The 21,851-nt window shown below is 50.3% G+C and overlaps 3 protein-coding genes across 7 annotated transcripts; 2 read left to right on the forward strand and 1 right to left on the reverse strand.

The window, feature by feature from the left end:
* Window positions 1-2,553: 2,553 nt before the first annotated feature.
* IER3 (immediate early response 3) lies at window positions 2,554-4,001 on the forward strand. Its single transcript, XM_021697033.1, has 2 exons — window positions 2,554-2,813; window positions 2,909-4,001. The coding sequence occupies exons 1-2, from the start codon at window positions 2,604-2,606 to the stop codon at window positions 3,167-3,169; spliced, it is 471 nt and encodes a 156-aa protein (XP_021552708.1). The 5' UTR covers window positions 2,554-2,603; the 3' UTR covers window positions 3,170-4,001.
* Window positions 4,002-4,247: 246 nt separating this feature from the next.
* Window positions 4,248-15,713, forward strand: FLOT1 (flotillin 1). The gene is made up of 13 exons (XM_021696858.1): window positions 4,248-4,408; window positions 4,736-4,792; window positions 5,110-5,185; window positions 5,273-5,363; window positions 5,603-5,746; window positions 5,883-6,002; window positions 6,091-6,186; window positions 6,411-6,563; window positions 12,013-12,194; window positions 12,376-12,421; window positions 12,767-12,904; window positions 13,156-13,320; window positions 14,931-15,713. Exons 2-13 carry the CDS (start codon window positions 4,750-4,752, stop codon window positions 14,958-14,960), a joined length of 1,284 nt encoding a protein of 427 aa, XP_021552533.1. The 5' UTR covers window positions 4,248-4,408; window positions 4,736-4,749; the 3' UTR covers window positions 14,961-15,713.
* Window positions 15,714-17,003: 1,290 nt separating this feature from the next.
* TUBB (tubulin beta class I) lies at window positions 17,004-20,665 on the reverse strand. Of its 5 annotated transcripts, XM_044917421.1 has the most exons (5): window positions 20,426-20,665; window positions 18,901-19,009; window positions 18,538-18,648; window positions 18,164-18,255; window positions 17,004-17,557 (listed from the first exon to the last, which is right to left on the reverse strand). In XM_044917421.1, the coding sequence occupies exons 1-5, from the start codon at window positions 20,480-20,482 to the stop codon at window positions 17,198-17,200; spliced, it is 729 nt and encodes a 242-aa protein (XP_044773356.1). In that variant the 5' UTR covers window positions 20,483-20,665; the 3' UTR covers window positions 17,004-17,197. The 5 variants fall into 5 exon arrangements, with proteins under 5 accessions (XP_044773356.1, XP_021552616.1, XP_021552617.1 ...); XM_021696941.1 differs by having other exon boundaries at window positions 17,004-18,255; XM_021696942.1 differs by lacking the exon at window positions 20,426-20,665 and adding an exon at window positions 19,097-19,144 and having other exon boundaries at window positions 17,004-18,255.
* Window positions 20,666-21,851: the final 1,186 nt, after the last annotated feature.

The raw sequence follows: 21,851 nt of genomic DNA on the forward strand, positions 1-21,851 counted from the left end.
TAAAGACCGAGCCAGATGCTTGTCAAATCCCTGGAGTCAGCCTTGATGCCTTCACGCTCTTGCTGTCGGCACCCCACTCTCCACGCTCCCAGGTTCTAATGATTCCCATCTCATTGCTAACTCGCTGTGGTCTTATGCTAGGAATGTCTCTAACTGCCACCCCTCCTCTTGGTTCCCTCTTCCATGGCCCATCTCAGACCCTTGTTACCTTCCACCTGAACCCTTCCAATAGCCTCCTATCCCCTGCCTCAGTGTCTCCCCATCCAGGGCGTACTTGTCATCCTACTTAGTTCCCAGCTTGAACTACCCTCCTTTTATATCCTTCCGTGACCCTCAGAATCCAGAATCTAGAGTCAAACTTGATCTCCTGGCCTGGAGCTTCAGCTAAGCTCTCCCCACTCTGCCCACCTCCTTTCCCAAATCATTATTTCCCACTACTCCTTTACAGGAAACTTACTGTAAGATTGTTTTTCTTGTGATTCCCCAAACACATCCTGTACTTTTCCAGGTCAAGGCCTTTGCTGATTCCATTCTCTTCCTCACAGTCATATTCCACATCTGACTCTGTGGTATCCCACCCTGTGAACCCACTGTTCAAAGTAATCTCAAATGCCACTCTTCCCTGAAGCCTCTCCTGATTGATTAGCAGACGGGAACACTAGTTCCTTTGGGTCTCCCCTGTACACTTAGTGTTCAGTTTCCTTAAGACCCTCAAGAGAGGGGCGCCTGGGTGGCTCAGTCAGTTAAGCAACTGCCGTCGGCTCAGGTCATGATCCTGGAGTCCCAGGATCGAGTCCCGCATCGGGCTCCCTGCTCAGTGGGGAGTCTGCTTCTTCCTCTGACCCTCCTCCCTCTCGTACACTCTCTCTCTCTCACTCTCTCTCTCTCTTAAATAAATAAAATCTTTAAAAAAAAAAAAGACCCTCAAGAGAGTTCTCCTGGTCGGCGTCCCTCCCCACGCATAGGGTGAGGTGCTGGCTGAGTCTGGCTTGCCTCACTCAGCAGCCCATACACTGAAACCAACTTCAGTACTTTCAACAGGAGCTTTTTTTTTTTTTTAAGATTTTATTTATTTATTTGACAGAGACACAGCGAGAGAGGAAACACAAGCGGGGGGAGTGGGAGAGGGAGAAGCAGGCTTCCCGCCGAGCAGGGAGCCTGACGCGGGGCTCGATCCCAGGACCCTGGGATCATGACCTGAGCCGAAGGCAGACGCTTAATGACTGAGCCACCCAGGTGCCCCTCAACAGGACCTTTAACAGGGTGCCTGGCACCAGTAAATGCTCAAAGGATGTTAAATTGTGTGTCCATGAGCAGCTGTCTCTAAGGCAGTTATGAAAATACACCAGTTCTCTTAAGTTATTACCATTACCACATTTGCATAATGTCTCACAGTTTAAAGTGGTCTTTACATAGATATTGTTATTTTTTCTATTACGACAAGGACAAATCTGGGCAGCTGCTAACCTCTTGCCTTTGTTTTGTGGCACCAGCCTTATATGAGCTTTTCTGCACACATCTGCGTAGGTAGCTTTATTGTGTTGCCCCTGCGAAGTCTCTGCACTTTTGCTCTGTGTATGTGCATGGTAAAGGGGAGCAGGATAGGCCACCCCAAAATGTGCCACTTTGGCATGTGAATTATTTTGAGCTGAAGGCAATCAACACCCAGCAGACTCGGGGGGGGGGGGGGGGGGAAGCTTTTTACCTCTCCCTTAACTGCCTAGAAGAATTTAGATAGGGGCCTGAACCACAAAGACAGCTATTACCAGAGATAACTTTTTATCTAAAAGACTTACCTGCTAGGCAGGGCAAACATCTGACTCCCAAACATCTGCCGGTGAATTGCCCTCCTCCCTTTTGAAGCCCCAGGCCCCTGTTCCGTTCTTTAGCTCAAGATGGCATATAAACCTCAATTGCCTTTGAATCTCCTAGCTTCTTGGGCTGGTCTAATAATTAAATTGATGTAAGTAACAGGAGAAAAACAGATTTAATTATGTACTTCAGGAGCCCAAGAAGCTAGAAGGAAAGAAAGGACTATTTTTCTACCCCTACAATGTGGTGTGTGCTGAGACAGGCAACATCATGTCTGTGTGTACTAGTGTGTTCATTTCTCTGTCTTCTTGGCTATTTCTGTAATGACTTTCCTCTTGGCGAGTGTGTGTTTTCTATGTGTAGCTACAAGTGTATGTATGTGCGTGTGTAACCGTAATTCCTTGACTCTGCTGGGTCACTGTTGTCCCAGAATGGCCAGATTTGTCAGTCCTCCTGCCCCCCCCAGAGATGGGGCCAGCGGCCCAACCACCTCCTAAGCTCTCTGCTGGCCGATCTCCAGCTACCACATGCCCTGACATGTGCCTGCAGCCCAGGATCTCACCCATCCCACTCACAACTCACACACTCACAACACACACTTCAGCGCTAGGTTGCACAGGCCAAGTCACCACCCCCTCTCTTTGCTTAACCGTCGGAATTTCCAGCTTGCTCCGGCCACCGCTCCCAGCCGCGGGTGGAGTCGAGAAGGACCCGCCCAATTCTGGGGCGCACATAATTTGCTCCGCACCGCTGCCGGTCGGCAGTCGGCCTTCCGCTCCGCTCAGTGCGCAATGTGTCACTCTCGCAGCTCCCTCCCCACCATGACCGTCCTGCGGGCCCCGACCCCGGTCTCCTCCGCCAGCCCCGGACCCCGGCGGGGCTCTGGTCCCGAGATCTTCACCTTCGACCCTCTCCCAGAGCCCGCGGTGGCCCCTGCCGCGCGCCCCAGCGCCTCCCGCGGGCATCGGAAGCGCAGCCGTAGGGTCCTCTACCCACGAATGGTGAGTGTCGTGGAAGTGGGCAGCCGAAGGGGCAGGGGGAACGGCCGGACGCCGGGGTCCTTAGCCAACCTGTCGCCTTTGTTGTCTCTCTTCAGGTCCGGCGCCAGCTGCCAGTCGAGGATCCGAACCCTGCCAAAAGGCTCCTTTTTCTCCTGCTCACCGTCATCTTCTGCCAGATCCTGATGGCTGAAGAGGGCGTGCCGGCACCGCTGGCCTCGGAGGACCCCCACAGCGGCGCAGCCCCCGCGCCCACCCCGGCGCCCCCGGTCCTCGAGCCCCTTAATCTGACCTCTGAGCCCTCGGACTACGCTCTGGACCTTAGCACTTTCCTACAACAACACCCGGCCGCCTTCTAACCGGGACTCCCCACATCCCCCCACTCGAAAGAATCCGAAAAACCAAAGAAACACCAGGTGTACCTGGTGCGCGAGAGCGTATCCCAAACTGGGACTTCCGAGGCAACTTAAACTCAAAACACTGCAGCGGAGACGCCAGCCCAAGCCTGGGATGAAACGAGCACCTACACTCCCGGGCTAGGCCGCGTGGGGAAGAGCGTCATTAATTTATTTCTTACTGATCCTAATTAATATTTATATGTATTTATGTATGTCCCCCTAGGTGATGGAGGGGTGTATGTAATATTTATTTTAACTTATGCAGGGGTGTGAGATGTGCCTCCCTGCTGAAAATGCACAACTCTTGGTATTTGTTGAGCTTTGTGGGAAAGGTGGAGGCTGGGCGCTTTGGTTCTCCTTCAGAACGAACGGAAAGGTCCTGGATCTGGGAGAGCGTCCGGGCTGAGTCAAGGATGGTGGTGGGTCGTAGTTTAGGGGCTGGTATTCCGTCCTCCAGGATTTCAACTCCTTGGATCTACTGCGTGAGGCTTTGGCGGACCATTGGGGATAAGGTCCTTGGCCTTCGATCTTCTCGAAGTTGCCCCGAAGGGGTGGCTAGGGTGTCGAAGGTCGGTGGGCTGTCAGCGGGCGGCTGTGGGGTCGCCCGGTATGTTCTGTGAACACAAATAAAGTCGATTTATTGTCAGTCATCTGAGTGTACGAATCTTTGCTAGCGGCGATTCCCCACCCCTCCCCGCCTTCCGGCGCCAAGGGCAGGCGGGCGGAGCTGGGGCCACGTCCCCAGCAGGCGCTCCGCCCCAGGTGACCGGATGCAGTCTTTCGTTGCCCAGTGTGTGGTTTTCCCAGTTACCGCGGGGCAAATCAGAGATGGGGCAATCTCCCCGGCTCTGGGTTGCAGGCTCACGGAGGTCACGTCCCGCTTCCCGGGGCGGAGCTCCCGGCCGGGGAATGGGGGCGACGGGGCTGGCTGCTCACCCAGCAAGCGTGCCAGGCGGGGGTAGGCCCGGCCGGAGGCGGGCTGCGGACGCGAGCGCGGCTTGCCGGGAAAGGGGCGGGGCGGAGGGTGGCCCGCCGCGGGGGGGCGGGGTCGCGTCTGCCGCAGCAACAGGGTGCGGCCGAGTGAGGGGCGCGAGCGTCGGCCGGGCTGGCTGGAAGGCTGTCCTCTCCACCCCCGCGACCGCTGTTCCGCTCCCAGACCCGCTGCGCGCCCCGGCTGGGCCGCCGCCCGCGTGCGGGCAGGTAGGTGGGGAAGGGGATGTAATCGGACTGCGGAGGAGCAGGGAGGGTGCCGCAAGGTCTGGGGGCCTCTAGGCGCGGGAGAGCTTTATCAGAGGAGCGAGAAACTCCTCACCGAAGGCGGGAGGGGGAAGGGAGTGGCCGTAAGCCGGCGGGAGGCGGAGAGAGCCGCTGGGGACCTATGCGACTTAACAGGGAAATGCCTTAGCGGACCCACGGGTGCGGAAGGGACTGGGCCCTGGTGGCTGGAGATTGGGCGAGACTGACGGGAAAGAGAACATTCACTCCTGTGGACCCCGCCCGCAAAGGCTTTCTCTCCCTTTCCTCCAGCTTCAACCTCAGCCATGTTTTTTACCTGTGGCCCAAATGAGGCCATGGTGGTCTCCGGTAAGTAATGTTCTCTTCTCAGCCAGTGCCCCCCAAGCCCTTGTGGTCCGGCCTCTACCCCTTACCCTTCTCCCTACCAGCTCCCCAGGCCCGGGCGTTCTGTCCACCCCCCCCCCACACACACACACACCCCACCTCCATGGCTGCAAGCCACCCACTTGTGATTCCCAGTGCTACCCTTCCAAGGCCCAGACTGCCTCCCCTCCAGCTCCCAGATTTCCTTGTGGGGATTATCCGCCCCCACACTCCAGTTTTTCAGTCTTCCATATTCTAGCCCTGCCCCTGCCACTGCGGTTTACTGCCCCCGCACCTTGCAGGTTTCTGCCGAAGCCCCCCAGTCATGGTGGCTGGAGGACGTGTCTTTGTCCTGCCCTGCATCCAGCAAATCCAGAGGTAGGTAGAAAAAGTACCAGGGAAGGGGAACCCCAGTTTTCTCTCTTTTCTTTTTTTCTCACTGTCCACTCCTTCTTTTTCCCATAGGATCTCTCTCAACACACTGACCCTCAATGTCAAGAGTGAAAAGGTTTACACTCGCCATGGGGTCCCCATCTCAGTCACTGGCATTGCCCAGGTGAGGCTTTCAGAGCCTTTCCCCACCAGAGTCCATTCCCTCATCACCTTCTTTGTCCCCAGACATTACGAATCTTCTGACCATGGCCTTCCCAATCTCTGGCTGCAGAGAAATGTCTCTGCTAAGTCTCACCTTCTCCAGGGACTCCCAGGGCACTTGACTCTTCCATTCTCTTCTTGCTTCCTACCTGGCTTCATGAGACCTTCACCACACTTTCCCTATCCCTACTCTGGTTACAGGTGAAAATCCAGGGGCAGAACAAGGAGATGTTGGCGGCTGCCTGCCAGATGTTCCTGGGGAAGACAGAGGCTGAGATTGCCCACATTGCACTGGAGACTCTGGAGGGCCACCAGAGGGCTATCATGGCTCACATGACTGTGGAGGTGGGCTTGAGGGCAGGGAAAGATCTGGAAGAGATGCCAGAGTGAGTGGCACCTAAGGACCCTGCTAGTCTCTGGGAGACAGTAGCCAGAGGACTGAGAGCTTAAGTTCCTACTTCCCACCATTCTGTTACCCTAGGAAATCTATAAGGACAGGCAGAAATTCTCAGAGCAAGTTTTCAAAGTGGCCTCCTCAGACCTGGTCAACATGGGCATCAGTGTGGTTAGCTACACCCTGAAGGACATTCATGATGATCAGGTAAACTTAGGTAGCTGATCCTCTCCAGTTCCCTGCCCCCATCTCTTAAACCCTCCCGAGGATTCTGAATGCTGCTTCTCTCTCACAGGACTATTTGCACTCCTTAGGGAAGGCTAGAACAGCTCAAGTCCAAAAAGATGCTCGGATTGGGGAAGCAGAAGCCAAAAGAGACGCTGGGATCCGGGTGAGAGAGATTCCACTTGGGGGAATCACTTGGTCACCGTGGGCTTCTTGGGCATGCAGCGGGAGAGGGGATGGAAGGGGCACAACTGAGTGAGGGCTCATAGAGCCGGGTTGGCAGAGGAAATAGATGAGGCCACGTGCAGGGGAGCCTGGTGAGGAGCAGGCTCTCCCCCTGGGGCCTTCTTCTCCCTGCTCTAATTTCCTCCCTGATTTCTATGTGGACAGGAAGCCAAAGCTAAGCAGGAAAAAGTGTCTGCTCAGTACCTGAGTGAGATCGAGATGGCCAAGGCGCAGAGAGACTATGAGCTAAAGAAGGCTGCATATGACATCGAGGTCAACACCCGCCGAGCGCAGGCTGACCTGGCCTATCAACTTCAGGTCAGAGCTCTCACACTGGGCAGTTAGTTCCTCTCAAGCCCTCTGTCTTAGGCCACCACATTTTCTCATATTCTAACTCTGATCCCTTTATTCTGGCTCTACATTTCTGACCCAACTCCTCCATATGAGGAAGATTTGAAAGACCTAAGCATTTCAGTTGAAAAGCAAAGTAAGGGACGCCTGGGTGGCTCAGATGGTTAAGCATCTGCCTTCGGCTCAGGTCATGATCCCAGGGTCCTGGGATCGAGCCCCACATCGGGCTCTGTGCTCAGCGGGGAGCCTGCTTCTCCCTCTCCCTCTGCCTGCCTGTCTGCCTACTTGTGATCTCTCTCTCTCTCTGTCAAATAAATAAATAAATAAATCTTAAAAAAAAAAAAAAGAAAAGCAAAGTAAAGGCCAAGAAGGGATATGATCAGTAGGATGGGATCATATATTTGGGCAGATTGTCCGCTGGGTAAGGGCACTTGGATGAGTGGCTGAAGCAGAGCTAAGATCCAGCCCATGCTCCACACTCGCCATGCTGTGTGAGGGGGCACCTTTTTCTGATTTTCCATGGGCTTGTAGCAGCCCTGGTGATCCAAGAAGGGCATGGGGAAGGAAAACATGGACTTGGGCTTTGAATCCTGCAAAGTGAGATATGGGCAGCCCTTGATATTGCAAGGTGGCATGGTCAGTCCTCCTTGTTTGCAGATTCTGTATTTGAGAATTTGCCTACTCACTAAAATTTATTGGTAACCCCAGAAACAGTCCTTGTGGCACCTTTGTGATCATTTGCAGACATGCACAGAGCAATGAAAAATTTGAGTTGCCTGATGTGCATTTGAGGTTGAACAAGATGTTCTGCCTTCTTGTTTCAGCCCTAATGATATAAAGTGTCATTTTCACAGTATATTTACTGCTACATTTTTTTATTTTGCTGTTTAAAATGGCCCCCAAACGTACTGCTAAAGTGTTAAGTGTTCCTAAGTGCAAGGAGGTTATGATATGCCTTATAGAGAAATTACATGTGTTAGATAAGCTTTCAGGCATGAGTTATAGTGCTGTGGGCAGCAACTTCACTGTTAATGAATCAACAGTGTGTATCACATAAGGTATCTTTAAACAGAAACACATATATAGGGCGCCTGGGTGGCTCAAGTTGGTTAAGCGACTGCCTTCGGCTCAGGTCATGATCCTGGAGTCCCTGGATCGAGTCCCGCATCGGGCTCCCTGCTCGGCAGGGAGTCTGCTTCTCCCTCTGACCCTATCCCCTCTCATGTGTTCTCTCTCTCTCATTCTCTCTCTCTCAAATAAATAAATAAAATCTTTAAAAAAAAAGAAAGAAACACATATATAGCAAGGATATATACTGATCTGTCATGAACAGGGACAGGAACCTAACCATATATTTCCCCTAATAACAAAATAAGTATTTGCTAATTCAGTATTCATGGCTACTTTATAGAACAGATCTACCATGAATAATGAGAATCAACTGTACTTTGAGACCTTTACCCAAAGGATAGCAATATTAGGAAATTTGTTTTTGCCAAGAGTTGGTATAGGCTTAAAGGATGATGAAGTACAAAACGGCTTTAGCTTATGATGTTAAGTTCCTGGTGGTTTGACAGGTAATTGAGTGTGGCATAGTACTTGGCTCCTCAGTGTGGTCTGCCTACCAGCAGCATCAGCATCACTGTGGAGCTTATTAGATAGAAAATCTCCAGCCCCAGTCCTACTGACTGAATTAGAATCTGCATTGTTTTTATTATTATTATTTTTGTTTGTTTTTAAAGATTTTTTATTTATTCATTTGAGAGAGAGCAAGCAAGAGCATGAGCAGGGGGAAGGGGCAGAGGGAGAAGCAGGCTCGGAGCCCGATGTGGGACTTAATCCCGGGACCCTGGGATCATAACCTGAGCCGAAGGCAGACGCTTAACCGACTGAGCCACCCAGGTGCCCCTGCATTGATTTTTTTAAAGTAGGCTCCACGCCCGACCTGGGGCTTAAATGCAGGACCGTGAGATCAAGAGTTGCATGCTCTACAGACTGAGCCAGCCAGGTGCCCCTAGAATCTGCATTTTAACAAAATCCCTAGGGGATTCATGTACACATTGGAGTTTGAGAAGCATTAACAAGTGGAAACCATTAACTTTTGCGTGGTCCTTAACCTAAATAGGCTTTCCTTATCTGTAAATCAAAGGATTGGGCTGGTTTTGGCTCTGTTCCAACTTTTATCAGTTCTTTATTTTGTGCCAGGCTTTGTGCTAGGTGCTTGGGGAAATAAGGATTCATTCAACAAATACCTATTAAGTGCCTGCTATGTGCCAGACATTGTTTTGGAAGTGAGGATGTAAGTATGAATGAGACAGAAAAGATTCCTGCCCTTGTGGAGCGTATAACACAGGAAACAGCTAATAAGCAAGTAAATAACTTTCATAGGTTCTGATTATCTTGTTTAAATGCTACGAAGGAAATAGAGTGATGAAAAAAACAGTGGAGAGGTACTATATTAGGTTGGGGGTGATCCAAAAAGCTTCAGTGAGGAAGTGATTTATGAGATAAACCTGAAGATAGAAGGAGCCAGCAATGTAAAGAGTTGTGGGCCAAGAGCATTCTAGGCTGTTCAGATAGAACTTTCTTTGATGATGGAAATGCTGTAAATCTGTGCTGTGATATTGAGTGCGTGAAATGTGGCTTGTGGAACTGTGGCTAGTGAAATGTGACTGAAGACAGAATTTTAAATTTTATTTAATTTTAATTAATTTTAGATATAAATAGCCATATGTGGTTAGGCAGAGGACCATCACATGCAAAGGCCCTGAGGTAGGAAAAAGCTTGGTGTGTCCCAAGAACAGAGAGGAGGGTTCTGATCTGGTGGGGCTGGTATGCTGTGAGTAAGATGGTGAGGCAGGCAGGGCCAGGTCACATAGGGTTCAGGTGGCCGTGTTGGAGACTTAGAAGAGAATTCAAAGCCCAGTGGAATGCTATTGGAGAACTTTAAGCAGGGAGGTGCCATGGTCTAATTTACATTTTTACAAGGATCAGTCTGGCTGTTGTGTGGAGAATTGATTCTCAGAGGACAAGAGAGGAAGCAGGAAGATAAGTTGGAAGCTTTTTCAGAGATGATGGATTGAAAAAATACAGTTAATTGCACTCCCTCCAAAACCTCAGTAAAACCACACAGAGTAATGGAGAAGGAGAAAACAGATGGAGAGAATAGGATCAGAAGGAACAGAAAGCATAGTATCGTTTTGGAAGCCAGAAAGACATCGAAAGTAACTAAGCCAGTGGTACTTTATCAGTGGTTGGCACGATGTGACCATTGAATCTAAATGCTGACAGCCTCCCCTAACCCCCTTACCGCATTTGGCCCCCAGACACTCCCATCTTCCAAAGAAGTCATCAGAAGACTGTGCTGAGGAACATGACCGATCCAAAGGGAAAGACTTTAAGGATCCTGAATCATGGGTTCCTCAGCAGATGACCTGCCCAGATCACCCTGGAGTAAAGCTTAGAGTAAAGCTCAGAGTCAGCAAGCCTCAGCCACGTGCCCATAGTCACCCACACGCTCACAGTTTCCTTTCACTGTTTTAGACCTCCTTCACTGTGAGCAGCCAGCCAAGGATTACCTGATATATGAGGGAATCCTGCAGTGTTAAAGTCTGAGACTAAAACCACGAACAGCAAAACAGTTTGGAGGATACATACTATGAAGGGAGAAGAAAACTTAAAATTTTTTTTTAATATCCTCAGTGAAATAAGAGAAGAATTCACATCTAGAAAATCAGGGCATAGAACAGAAAACAAAAAAAGAGCTCTTAGAAATCAGTAGGATGGCAGAAATGAGGGGAAAAAAAACACAGTGAAGAAATTCTAATGAATCTATGGATTTATTAATCTAATTCTAATAGATTCTAATTGTAATAAATTTATTAATCCTAATCTACAGATTTATTAATCTAATAAATCAACAGAATAAAGAAAATGGGAGGAAAATCACCAATGGAAAAAAATTTTTAATGTTTTATCTGTTCTGAAAGGTATGACTTTCTAGATTGAAATAGTCCACCAAATGCACAATAAAACAACTACCCTGTGAAATTTCTTAACATGGAGAACAAAGAAAGGATCTAAAAGCTTCCAGAGAGAAAGAACAGGTCACAAAGGGTCAGGCATCAAAATGACTTCAGATTTCTCAAGAAGCTTGAAGACCATGGAACAATGCCTTCAAAATTCAGATAGAAAATGAATTCTAACATAGTAACCTGTACTCAATCTGTCATTCAAATAGAAAGAATAAAAATCTCAGAAAAGCAAGATCTCAAAAAACTTACTGCCCATGTACTTCTTCCAAGGAAGCTACTGAGGGTTATTTCATCAAAAGGTGGGCAGGAGGGGCTCCAACAGAGAGAGAGAGATCCTGCACACTGAGGGAGAGAGCAACTAGTCCAGTTTGGAACCGGTCTGAAATTTTAGGGTCAGAGATAGCACAGGGTGCCACATCCAGAAGCACCTTTCCTGTGGAGTGAACACATGGGTGCAGTAAAGACAGGGGCATCATCTCTGCTCTTGATAAGACCCGCAGGGATGATGGTCCATGGCTGAGCCAGAGCAGTGGAGCAATAAAGAAGCATGTTCCTCTCTGGTACCTCTCCTCACCAAAATCTTGGCAAGAGCCTTCAGATCTCTGTACTCCACAGGAATTAGAAAATGAAATATGCCTAAATAGGAGGAATTCTATATGTACTTGTTCTTGTCAACGTTTAGAATGTCCCTGGAAGAAGAATACAGAAGCTGGTTATAATGGTTGCCTCTGGGGAAGGGAACAAGGTAGTTTGAGGAAATGAGTGGACAGAAACCTTGCTTCTCACTGTTCTTTTTTTTTTCTTTGAATGTGTACCATTTACAAAAGATAAAAATGGAAAAGAGACATACACACCCCCCCCACACACCACCAAACCAGTAGGAAGCTATTGCAGGGAGGGCTGGAGTTGATGGTGGCTTGCAGGAAGGTTACAGCAGCCCAGATAGAGAGAAGTGGATGGATTTGAGTGCGGCTGGAGGTGGAAGACGGCCACCATGCATCAGAGCCCTCCAGGTGCTCATACTCTAGAGAGGGACACTGCGGAGAAATAGACTATTATGGGAGCTCAACAGAGGGACACTTAGCCTGGCCTGAGGGAGAACAGGGACCGGATGCCAGCCCTATCCAGCTCTTGATGCCGAGATTGCTTGTAAAATGTCCTACCCTCAGTGCTGCCTCTGAGGAGGATCAGGCCATCCCCCAACCCATGATTGGGATCCGTATGGGAAATGGACTCCACTGGGCTGGCTGAGCCCACCAGGGACTGATTTCATGTACGTGCTCTATTTTTATATCTCACCCTGGAGCCCTGGCCCTGGCTTCTCTGCGTGGTGCCTGGGAGCTTGCTCTTCAGCTCTGATGTTGAGCATTGCTCCTACCCAGGTGGCCAAAACTAAGCAGCAGATCGAGGAGCAGCGGGTACAGGTGCAGGTGGTGGAGCGGGCCCAGCAGGTGGCAGTGCAGGAACAGGAGATCGCCCGACGAGAGAAGGAGCTGGAGGCCCGAGTTCGGAAGCCCGCGGAAGCTGAGCGCTACAAGCTGGAGCGCCTAGCTGAGGCAGAGAAGTAAATGCCCCCTCCCAGGCCCCAGCCTAGTCCTTTACCACCTGCGTGCCCCCATATGAAGAGCTGAGGTCCTCCCTACCTGAACTCCTACGGAACTCGGGTTACAGAAGCCTGTGTCTCCAGCGGGGCCTGCCTTTTGCCCTTCCTCAGTGCCTCCCCCCACTTCCCTTTCTGTGCCCAGGTCCCAGCTGATTATGCAGGCTGAGGCAGAAGCTGAGTCTGTGAGGGTGAGTTAAGAGGTGGCTCTTGCTGGCTTGTGGAGTGAGTGGGGGTTGCTGTTTGAGCTGGGGTTACTTGTCCTTAACTACAGCCATCAGTGACTCTGGAAAACAAACTGAGGGTTCTAGAGGGGAGGGGGGTGGGAGGATGGGTTAGCCTGGTGGTGGGTACTGAGGAGGGCACGTTCTGCATGGAGCACTGGGTGTTATGCACAAACAATGAATCATGGAACACTTCATCTAAAACTAATGATGTAATGTAGGGGATTAACATAAGAATAAAAAAAAAATAAAGATTTAAGAAAAAAAAAAAACTACAGCCATCAGTACCACGGTTTCCTGTACCATTCTCAGATGCGTGGGGAGGCCGAGGCCTTTGCCATAGGGGCTCGAGCCCGGGCTGAGGCTGAGCAGATGGCCAAGAAGGCGGAAGCATTCCAGCTGTACCAGGAGGCTGCTCAGCTGGACATGCTGCTGGAGAAGCTGCCCCAGGTCTGGAGGTTGTGTGGGCACCAGGAGAGGAACAGAACCAGGGATTGTAGGGTGGGGGGAAATGAGGGGCTTGGGGAGAACCGGGCTAGGGGACTCTAGATTAGGGGTGGGAATTACAAGCCAGTGACCGAAGTGAGGAAGAATGATCTTAGAAAGTGAAGAAGATCAAGGCTCTTGAAGCCCAGGGTAAGGCATTTTAGGAGGGGTGTGGTCAGACCACAGGTGCTGAGTGGGCATCTCTCACCTACCAGGTAGCAGAGGAGATCAGTGGTCCCTTGACCTCAGCCAATAAGATCACACTGGTGTCCAGTGGAGGTGGGACCATGGGGGCAGCCAAGGTGACCGGGGAAGTACTGGACATCCTGAGCCGCCTGCCAGAGAGCGTGGAGAGACTCACAGGCGTCAGCATCTCCCAGGTGAGGGTCTCTAGGGTGGGAGCTGTGGATTTTCTGTGAGTTTCTGGGTTCCTGGGGCATGTGATGCAGCAGGCCTAGTACTAGACCAGCACCAGGGAGGCTCGGGAGCCACCGACATTTTTGCTTTCTATATGCTAGACACAGTGCTAAGCTGCTGCTGCTGCTTTTTTTTTTTTTTAAAGATTTTATTTATTTACTGCAGAGAGAGAGAGAAAGCATAAGTGGGGGCGGGGGAGAGGGCGAAACAGACTCCCCGCTGAGCAGAGAACCTGATGCCAGGACCCTGGGATCATGACCTGAGCCTAAGACAGACACTTAACCAACTGAGCCACCCAGGCGCCCCCACAGCGCTAAACTTCTACACAAATGGTTGGTTTTTTAAATCAAACCATCCTTTGAGTGTATGGTATTTTACAAAGTAAAGAAACAACTTTCATTATGTAAAGGAACTGTGCCCCTGTCATATAGCTAGCTGGTAAAGCTAGATTTCAAAAACCCAGGCTGACTGTCTTCTAGAGCCTTGTGGTCACTCCACCAGTACAAGGAACTGGTTGCAGCCTGCTGACAATTGATTCCAAGGCGTATCACGGCTTTTCTTGGTGCCTGTTTATTCACCTATAGATTATGATAGAGGTCAGAGAGCCAGCTCTGGAACCATACTGTTGTGGTGTGAATCCTGGCTCCAGTGCATGCTAGCTGTGACCTTAGACAAGTTAGCTATTTCTCTGTACCTCTTTCTTCACCTTAAAATCAGGTTAATAATAGCATCTACTCTGTTGAATTGTTAAGGGGATTAAATGAGTAAATATTTTCAGTGTTTAGGACAGCGCTTGGCACATACTATATATGAGTGTGCTTAAAAAGTTATATAGGGGCGCCTGGGTGGCTCAGTTGGTTAAGCGTCCAACTCTTGGTTACGGCTCAGGTCGTGATCTTAGGGTCCTGGGATAGGCCTGCGTTGGGCTCTACACTCAGTGCAGGGTCTGCTTGTCCCTCTCCCTCCCCCTGTGCTCTTCCCCCTGCTTGTGCACATTCTCTCTCTCTCTCTCTCTCAAAGTACCTTTAAAAAAAAAAATTACAGGGCGCCTGGGTGGCTCTGACGGTTGAGCGTCTGTCTTTGGCTCAGGTCATGATCCCAGGGTCCTGGGATCGAGCCCTGCATCGGGCTCCCTGCTCAGCGGGAAGCCTGCTTCTCCCTCTCCCTCTGCCTGCTGCTTCCCCTGTTTGTGCACTCTCTCTCTGTCAAAAATAAATAAAATCTTAAAAAAAAAAATTATATATATATAAGTGAAAGCAGTAGACCATACCAGTGACCTTCAAGCTGGGTTCCTTGGATCCTTCTTGAGGCCGGCATTGAAAGCACTGAAAGATTAGGAGCTAAGGAGGGTCTGTGCAAGCAGGGCTCTAGCCCCCTCCACTCCTTTTCAGTGATTGTTGCTGTATATTGGTCCTAATTACTGCTTGACAGGAGGGTAAGGTAGGGCGGCAGAAAAAAACATCTTAGAAGACTTCTGGAAATGTGTGTCGTCCCTGCAGCCCTCATCCAAATGGGGATCTGGGAGAACAGGTTACAGGGTTCCCAAGTGTCATCCCTTTTGTCTTTTTACCAGGTTAACCACAAGCCTTTGCGAACAGCTTGAGCCAACCGTCACCAATGCCTAGCCTCATGGTTGCCACAATGGTCCCCATACTGCATGCAGAGCTGGCTTCCCTGAGCATGCCCCTGACAGTGGGGTTTCACCCCTCATCTCCTTGCCAAATAGTCTTGTGGCTTGCCTTGGAGAGGAAGGGTTACTCTTCCCAACCCCACACTGCCAAGACTACCAGTCCCCCAGGGGTTCCATGCCAGCCTTCTGATTATCCTACTCACCCCCAATTTAACTTCCTAATTAGACTGTGTGTACCTTTGTCTGGAATTTTCCTGACCAAAACTGAGGGATGGCCTGGAGGTTCTCAACTTTGTCAAATCAACTGCTGTTGATTAACTTAATAAAGCAGAACTTATTCAAAATGAATGCCGGAATGTAGCTTATTCCCTTCAATAGACTTTTTAGAATGGGAGAAGTTACCTTGTACACTGTTAAAATTGTACAACTTTTTTTCTGCAAAATTTGGTTATAGGCAGAAAAAGCATACTGAAATGGAAGAAGTGGTGAGACTTGAACTAGTCCCCACAATTACTGAAAATAGGGCCAAGGAAAATGATAAGACTTAAATTTCCAGGGTAGCTCTGAGACTTGCTTTGTGTACTTAGAAGCATGTTGTATTAGGTGGAAGTGTTACTTTAGAATGGGACCATTACGTGATATCCCCCACTGGTTATCTTTCCTTTATGTTAACGAGAAAATCCCAAAGGGTAAGAGAAAACAGCAAGATACCATAACCCAAATGAACCCTGGATGTGCTATACACTGGAAGTGGGGCAGTAATAGCTTTCAACTCTGCACTTACAAGATTCTCCTGGAGTACTGTTAAAATAGATTGCTAGTTAACTGGTCTCTGGCTCAGTACTTCTGGGTAGGCCTGAAGATCTCCATTTCTGCAAGTTCCAAGAGGATGTCGATGGTCTGGGAACCACTTATGCCCTATTTTAACATTCATCTCAATTCCCGCTTCTGTCCATTGATCCAGTATCTGAGCCTGTGCCTATCCCGGTTATTGAGGCTGTTAGTGAAGGTGGTGGGGTGGTTTGGGTACCGGGGTTAAGATATGAGGGTCAATTAAGTATAAAGATAGTCTCAGTTTATGGAGAGCAAAGTTTATGTGTAGCTGAACGTGAACCTCATGTAGCACTGGTAGGCTTTCCCTAAATGAGCACACATCTCACAACTTTTTTTCAGTTGTCATTTATTTTTGGCTCTTGGGGCAATGTTATCTTTTCAATATGAAAAAAAGCAAGTTCAACACAAAATAGAAATTTGAAGTGTAGGACAGGATGAAGCCAAGGGCGGGGGGAGGGAATAGCAAAAGGAAGAAATGAGATGTTGCCCAAGATGGAGGGTCTCCTTGTCCCCTCTCTGGAAGAATGATTCAGAAGATTTAGGTGGCAATACACTCCTTTCCATATATACACAGCAGAGCTGGGTGTTTGCTAAGAAAAGGTGGGGAGGGGGAGGGTCTTTCTGGAGGCTAGTCCCTCTTCCCCCTCTTGGCCCCCTTCTCCAACCAGGGGAAAAGGAAGGAATCCCAACATGAAGGAGGTTATATAGGAGAGGGAGGATCCTGTTTAACAGAGTCGGGCAGACCCCTGCAAAAAAAACAGCTCAGGACAGAGCTTGGAAGAAGACAAAAAATAGAGATAATACTGTTAACACCTCTCCTGAAGCTGAGAGGAGCAGGGAAATTCCTGGAAATTAGGACTCAATAGCCTGAATATCCCTCTCCAAAACTGCTGTAGAATAGAAAACCCTACCCCTTCCTTATAGGTACACCTCTACTGCTATGAGGTAACTTGATTTCCTTTCCCCTGGGCTACCACATGGGCTTAGGATGGTGGCCATCTACTGGGTTTTCAGCACATGGTTCTAAATGGGATCTGATGAGACCCAGCTTCTTGGAGAATTACCTTAAAAAACAAAGGGAAATATCAACTGGACAGATGGGAGAAGTGGACACCAAAAGGAAATACAGGGCTACCCAGAATGGCAGAAATCTAGGTTTCCCAGAGTGGAAGAGAGGAGACATTCAACAAACAACAAATATTTATTGAGCGCCTATTATGTGCCAGGCACTGTTCTAGGATCCCCCCTCCAAAAAAGGAAAACAAAACAAAATAAAATGAGACAGAGGCAGAAAATGCAATTCTGAGGGAGAGGACAGGGGCAGCTGAGGAAGAAGGCTGAGGGAACGGAGAAGCCTGAGGTGATGGTGCTCTGCCTTAGGCCTCCTCTTCGGCCTCCTCACCGAAATCCTCCTCTTCTTCTGCGGTGGCATCCTGGTACTGCTGGTACTCGGAGACCAGGTCGTTCATGTTGCTCTCAGCTTCAGTGAACTCCATCTCGTCCATGCCCTCACCTGTGTACCAGTGGAGGAAGGCCTTGCGCCGGAACATGGCCGTGAACTGCTCCGAGATGCGCTTGAACAGCTCCTGGATGGCCGTGCTGTTGCCGATGAAGGTGACTGCCATCTTGAGGCCACGAGGTGGGATATCGCAGACTGCTGTCTTGACGTTGTTGGGGATCCATTCCACGAAGTAGCTGCTATTCTTGTTTTGCACGTTGAGCATCTGCTCATCTACCTCCTTCATGGACATCCGCCCACGGAAGACAGCAGCCACGGTGAGGTAACGGCCATGGCGGGGGTCACAGGCGGCCATCATGTTCTTGGCATCAAAGACCTGCTGGGTGAGCTCGGGCACAGTGAGGGCCCGATACTGCTGGCTGCCGCGGCTGGTCAGAGGTGCGAAGCCGGGCATGAAGAAGTGGAGCCGTGGGAAGGGCACCATGTTGACGGCTAGCTTGCGGAGGTCAGCATTGAGCTGACCAGGGAAGCGGAGGCAGGTGGTGACACCGCTCATGGTGGCTGAGACGAGGTGGTTCAGATCCCCGTAGGTTGGCGTGGTCAGCTTGAGAGTGCGGAAGCAGATGTCGTACAGGGCCTCATTGTCAATGCAGTAGGTCTCATCCGTGTTCTCTACCAGCTGATGGACGGAGAGGGTAGCATTGTAGGGCTCGACCACCGTGTCAGACACTTTGGGTGAGGGTACCACACTGAAGGTGTTCATGATGCGGTCCGGATACTCTTCTCGGATCTTGCTGATGAGCAAGGTGCCCATTCCAGAGCCTGTGCCCCCACCCAGCGAGTGGGTCAGCTGGAAGCCCTGCAGGCAGTCACAGCTCTCAGCCTCCTTCCTCACCACATCCAGGACTGAGTCAACCAGCTCAGCCCCCTCTGTATAGTGGCCCTTGGCCCAGTTGTTGCCTGCCCCGGACTGACCTGGAATGGGGTCGGGAGGCAAGCCTGATTAGTAAAGCATGGAAAATAAAGGACCAAATTCCCACCTTTCAACTTTTGGAATAATGTACACAAATGTGCCTTCTTTCTCACTCACCTGTGATACATCCCTCCCCCGTTATTTACCATCTAAGGCAGTCCCTACCAACACCCTGCATTAGAGATTTCAGAATACAGCCCTGGATAAGCACTCCAGTATAACAATAATCTCCTTGCTGTCTCCTTTACCCAAATACATTGAACAGCACATTGTATATAACTCACCGAAAACAAAGTTGTCTGGTCTGAATATCTGCCCAAAAGGACCTGAGCGAACAGAGTCCATGGTCCCGGGTTCTAGATCCACCAAGATAGCACGAGGAACGTATTTGCCACCTATATGGAATAGAGTAGAGTACAAATTGGCAAAAGAGATCAATTGGGGCTGGGAGACAGCCAGGGACCCTAACTTGTGATTCCAAGTGCGGCCACCAGGGGGCAGAAGAGCCAATCTTCTGCTCCACGGTGGGCAATCAAATCAAGGCCTCCTTTAAAAAAGAAAGGACAAATCCATCCAAAGGTGGTGAGAGACCCTAGAGAAGCGGAAGAGGAGATGGGACCCAAGCTTCCCCGGGTTCCCAACCTCACCTGTAGCTTCATTGTAGTACACGGAGATGCGATCCAGCTGCAGGTCGCTGTCACCGTGGTAGGTTCCGGTGGGGTCGATGCCGTGCTCATCACTGATTACCTCCCAGAACTGCGGAGGGAAAGCAATGAGACTTCCACAGCTCTGGTCCCGGCCAATTATGCCCACCCGACCTACACATTTTAATCCCAGACACACCCGTGGTGAGCCTGGTTCTAGGGCCTGGCATTCCCGGTCTGCCTGCCACACCCCTCCACTAGACACCCGCAACCCCAGGGAAGCCGAAGCTTTCACTGCTTGGAATGCGAGACGAGGTGCAGCTGAGGAGGCCCGGCGATCGCAGAAAATTGTGGGGTGGGAGTGTGAGGAGAGGGGGAGAGAGGCGGCCGACCACACGGGACGAGCACACCTTCCCGCCGAGCACAATGGGCCGGGATTCGAGAGACCAGATGCTGCCGCAATCGACCACCCCCCACCCCGCCCTCCACGTGACTGCGGCGCCCGCGCCCGCCGTGCCACTGACAAAGGGAGGCGTCGCGCGTGGGCGGGGGCGGGGCCTGAATTCGGCCCGCGAGAGGCGGGGCTCGGCTTGGGCTAGGGCGCCCCCAGCCGGCCGGCAGGGCCGCATTGTCCCGGCGCGCCAGGGGCGCCCCGGCCCCGCCCTTCTGCTACAACGTAGCAGCAGCACTTCCTCCCTGCCCTTCCCCCGCTACACTGTAACCGCGCGCAAAAAAAAAAAAAAAAAAAACCACACCAAAAAAACCCACCCCTTCCCTTGGCCTCGGAATTTTCTTCCTTTGCTAGCTTTTTACCCCTTGCTTTAAATAAGGATTCCCTTCCTTTCTCCCACCGTTTAGTCCTGAGGGACCTTTTAAAGAAAAGGACCCTCCTGCCCTCTTTCTCCGTACTGCTTCACGCCCTAAAAGGGTCTCTTTACTGGAGATGAAAGGAAATAAAATTAATCCAGCAGCTATTAGTTTTCCATCCACAAAGAACTACGGGACCGCCCCTCGGGAATCGCGGGCGCGCGAGATGCCTATCTTTTGGGAAGGGGACCGCGCAGCGCAGCCCACCCTGGCGCACCGCGTCCCCCACCCCACCGTGGGATCCGGGCTCCCTTCAGCCGCCGCCCAGCCTCCCCCCTCCGGCGAAGCCCAGCCAAGGGGGATGTACATGGGGGAAACCTCGCCTCGCTTTGTCTCGGACCGTTTCCGCATCTCCCTCCCTCCCCGGTCCTCGGACCGTTAGAACACTTTCAAGTAAAATCTTAACAGAACCACGGTCTTCCCACCGCCAAACCCGAAAGGTCCTTAACAGCTTCCCCAAAATGAGCCAGCCAAGACTAATTCCCCCATTTTTCAAAAACAAATTCTAGCTACAAACGTCTATTATATATGGAAAACTTTTGAGGGGCAAAGCTTGACTATGGATGGTATGCAAATATATATCACAACCATTCATCATTTATCTGGATTTTTTTTCTTCTCAAAAGAAATATAGTTAAAAGAAGAGGTTTAAAATCCTTACCTTGGCACCGATCTGGTTGCCACACTGACCGGCCTGGATGTGCACGATTTCCCTCATTGTTAAAATTTATTTTCAATTCTTTTGCTCGCCTCAAGGTGTGTACGGGGCAAGAAAATGATATGGAATTTTTTTTTTTCTATACTGCTAATCGCAGGCTGGAAGGATGGGACGTGTCCCAGAGGCTGGAGGAGCGAGGTCCGAACGCAGAGGCAGGAAGGTTCTGAGAGGGAGAAAAGAGAGGGGAGGGCGAAGGAGGGAAGGCGGGCAGGGCGGGGCGCGCGTGCGCCTAGGCTGGGAGGCGGGAGAACGCGCCCCGCGCCGCGGTCGGGAGACAAAGCCTTATCGAGGCTGGACCTGATTAGTCGATGCCAGTCACGTCTGAGACGTCCATTGGTCTCTGCTCGGATGGACGAATGCAGGCCTCACTGGGAGTTGTAGTCCTCCATTGTTGTCCACGCTGCAAAATGAAGGGAGGGATGGGTGGATACTGGATTTTTGGTTTGGGGAGTTTTTTAGTTTATGAAAAATGACCTTGTGCAAGTTTTCTTTCCCCTATGCCTGAGTGTTTTGTACTAAAAGGGAGTAGTTTTCGGGGATACAGGAATTGGGAACCCTACGGTGCCAGGCGTTGGAAGGTGGAGTGGGCACGCCCTGAACGCTCCCTGCTGCGGTAGCTCTTGGGAAGAGAGGGCTGCTTAGTTCAGCGAAAATTGGGGAGAAATGCAGCACCCTGTTCTGTTCTGCTATCTAACAGCTGGTCCTTTGGTGACCCAAGACTTGAACTCCAGTAAGCCGCTGCTCTCCTAGATAGGAAGAGGAGACTGCCCTCCTGCTATTTTCTTGGAAGTTTTCTAGTGATAATGTTCAGAAAGAGAAACAAAATTGCAGCAATGGCTTTTCAGAATAGAGATGTAATTGTCTGAGTCTGAGGGTGTGTTCACAAGAGTAAGTTGAATGGTTTAGAAAAACTGGCATCTGGAAGTCAGAAGTTTCTGTCCATGTAAGGGGTTCCGGGCCTTAGAGCAGCATTGAAGACACTGCTTTTGTCAGAGAACTATGGATGAGGTGCCAGAATTTCAGTGCCTTCCGGCCTGCCTCTCTAGACCTTTCGGTGAAAGTGTTTTTCAGTTTGCTGAATTCACTGACTAGGTGGCTGGCTGTTGCAATCTTTCAAAAGCCTCAGGATTGAAACAAAAGAGGGGGGCCGATGGGAGAAAACAGAATGTGCTCAAGTCAGAGTGGTGCTTCTTAGGGGTTAATTCATTTGATAGATACTAAGTGTCCACCAATCCAGAAGCTAGGGATACAAAATGAGTAAAAATTGGTTCCCCGGTCTTCAGGATTTTGCAATTTGATGGGAAGTGTATAAACAATGGAGTGTGGTAAGCACTGTAAGACGTATGATATCAAGGTCATCATTAATTCA

Source organism: Neomonachus schauinslandi, chromosome 8 (genome assembly GCF_002201575.2).
Source record: "Neomonachus schauinslandi chromosome 8, ASM220157v2, whole genome shotgun sequence".
Classification (NCBI taxonomy): Eukaryota; Metazoa; Chordata; class Mammalia; order Carnivora; family Phocidae; genus Neomonachus; species Neomonachus schauinslandi.

Bases quoted from the DNA above. Each gene is read 5' to 3' on its own strand.
- TUBB (XM_021696941.1), bottom strand. From the start codon at position 20,482: ATGAGGGAAATCGTGCACATCCAGGCCGGTCAGTGTGGCAACCAGATC. The intron at 18,649-18,900 runs GTGAGGTTGGGA...TATTCCATATAG, and splicing joins GTACTACAATGAAGCTACAG to GTGGCAAATACGTTCCTCGT. The intron at 18,256-18,537 runs GTGAGTTATATA...ACCCCATTCCAG, and splicing joins ACCAGACAACTTTGTTTTCG to GTCAGTCCGGGGCAGGCAAC.
- IER3 (XM_021697033.1), top strand. From the start codon at position 2,604: ATGTGTCACTCTCGCAGCTCCCTCCCCACCATGACCGTCCTGCGGGCC. The intron at 2,814-2,908 runs GTGAGTGTCGTG...GTCTCTCTTCAG, and splicing joins GGGTCCTCTACCCACGAATG to GTCCGGCGCCAGCTGCCAGT.
- FLOT1 (XM_021696858.1), top strand. From the start codon at position 4,750: ATGTTTTTTACCTGTGGCCCAAATGAGGCCATGGTGGTCTCCG. The intron at 12,905-13,155 runs GTCTGGAGGTTG...CTCACCTACCAG, and splicing joins TGCTGGAGAAGCTGCCCCAG to GTAGCAGAGGAGATCAGTGG. The intron at 13,321-14,930 runs GTGAGGGTCTCT...TCTTTTTACCAG, and splicing joins CAGGCGTCAGCATCTCCCAG to GTTAACCACAAGCCTTTGCG.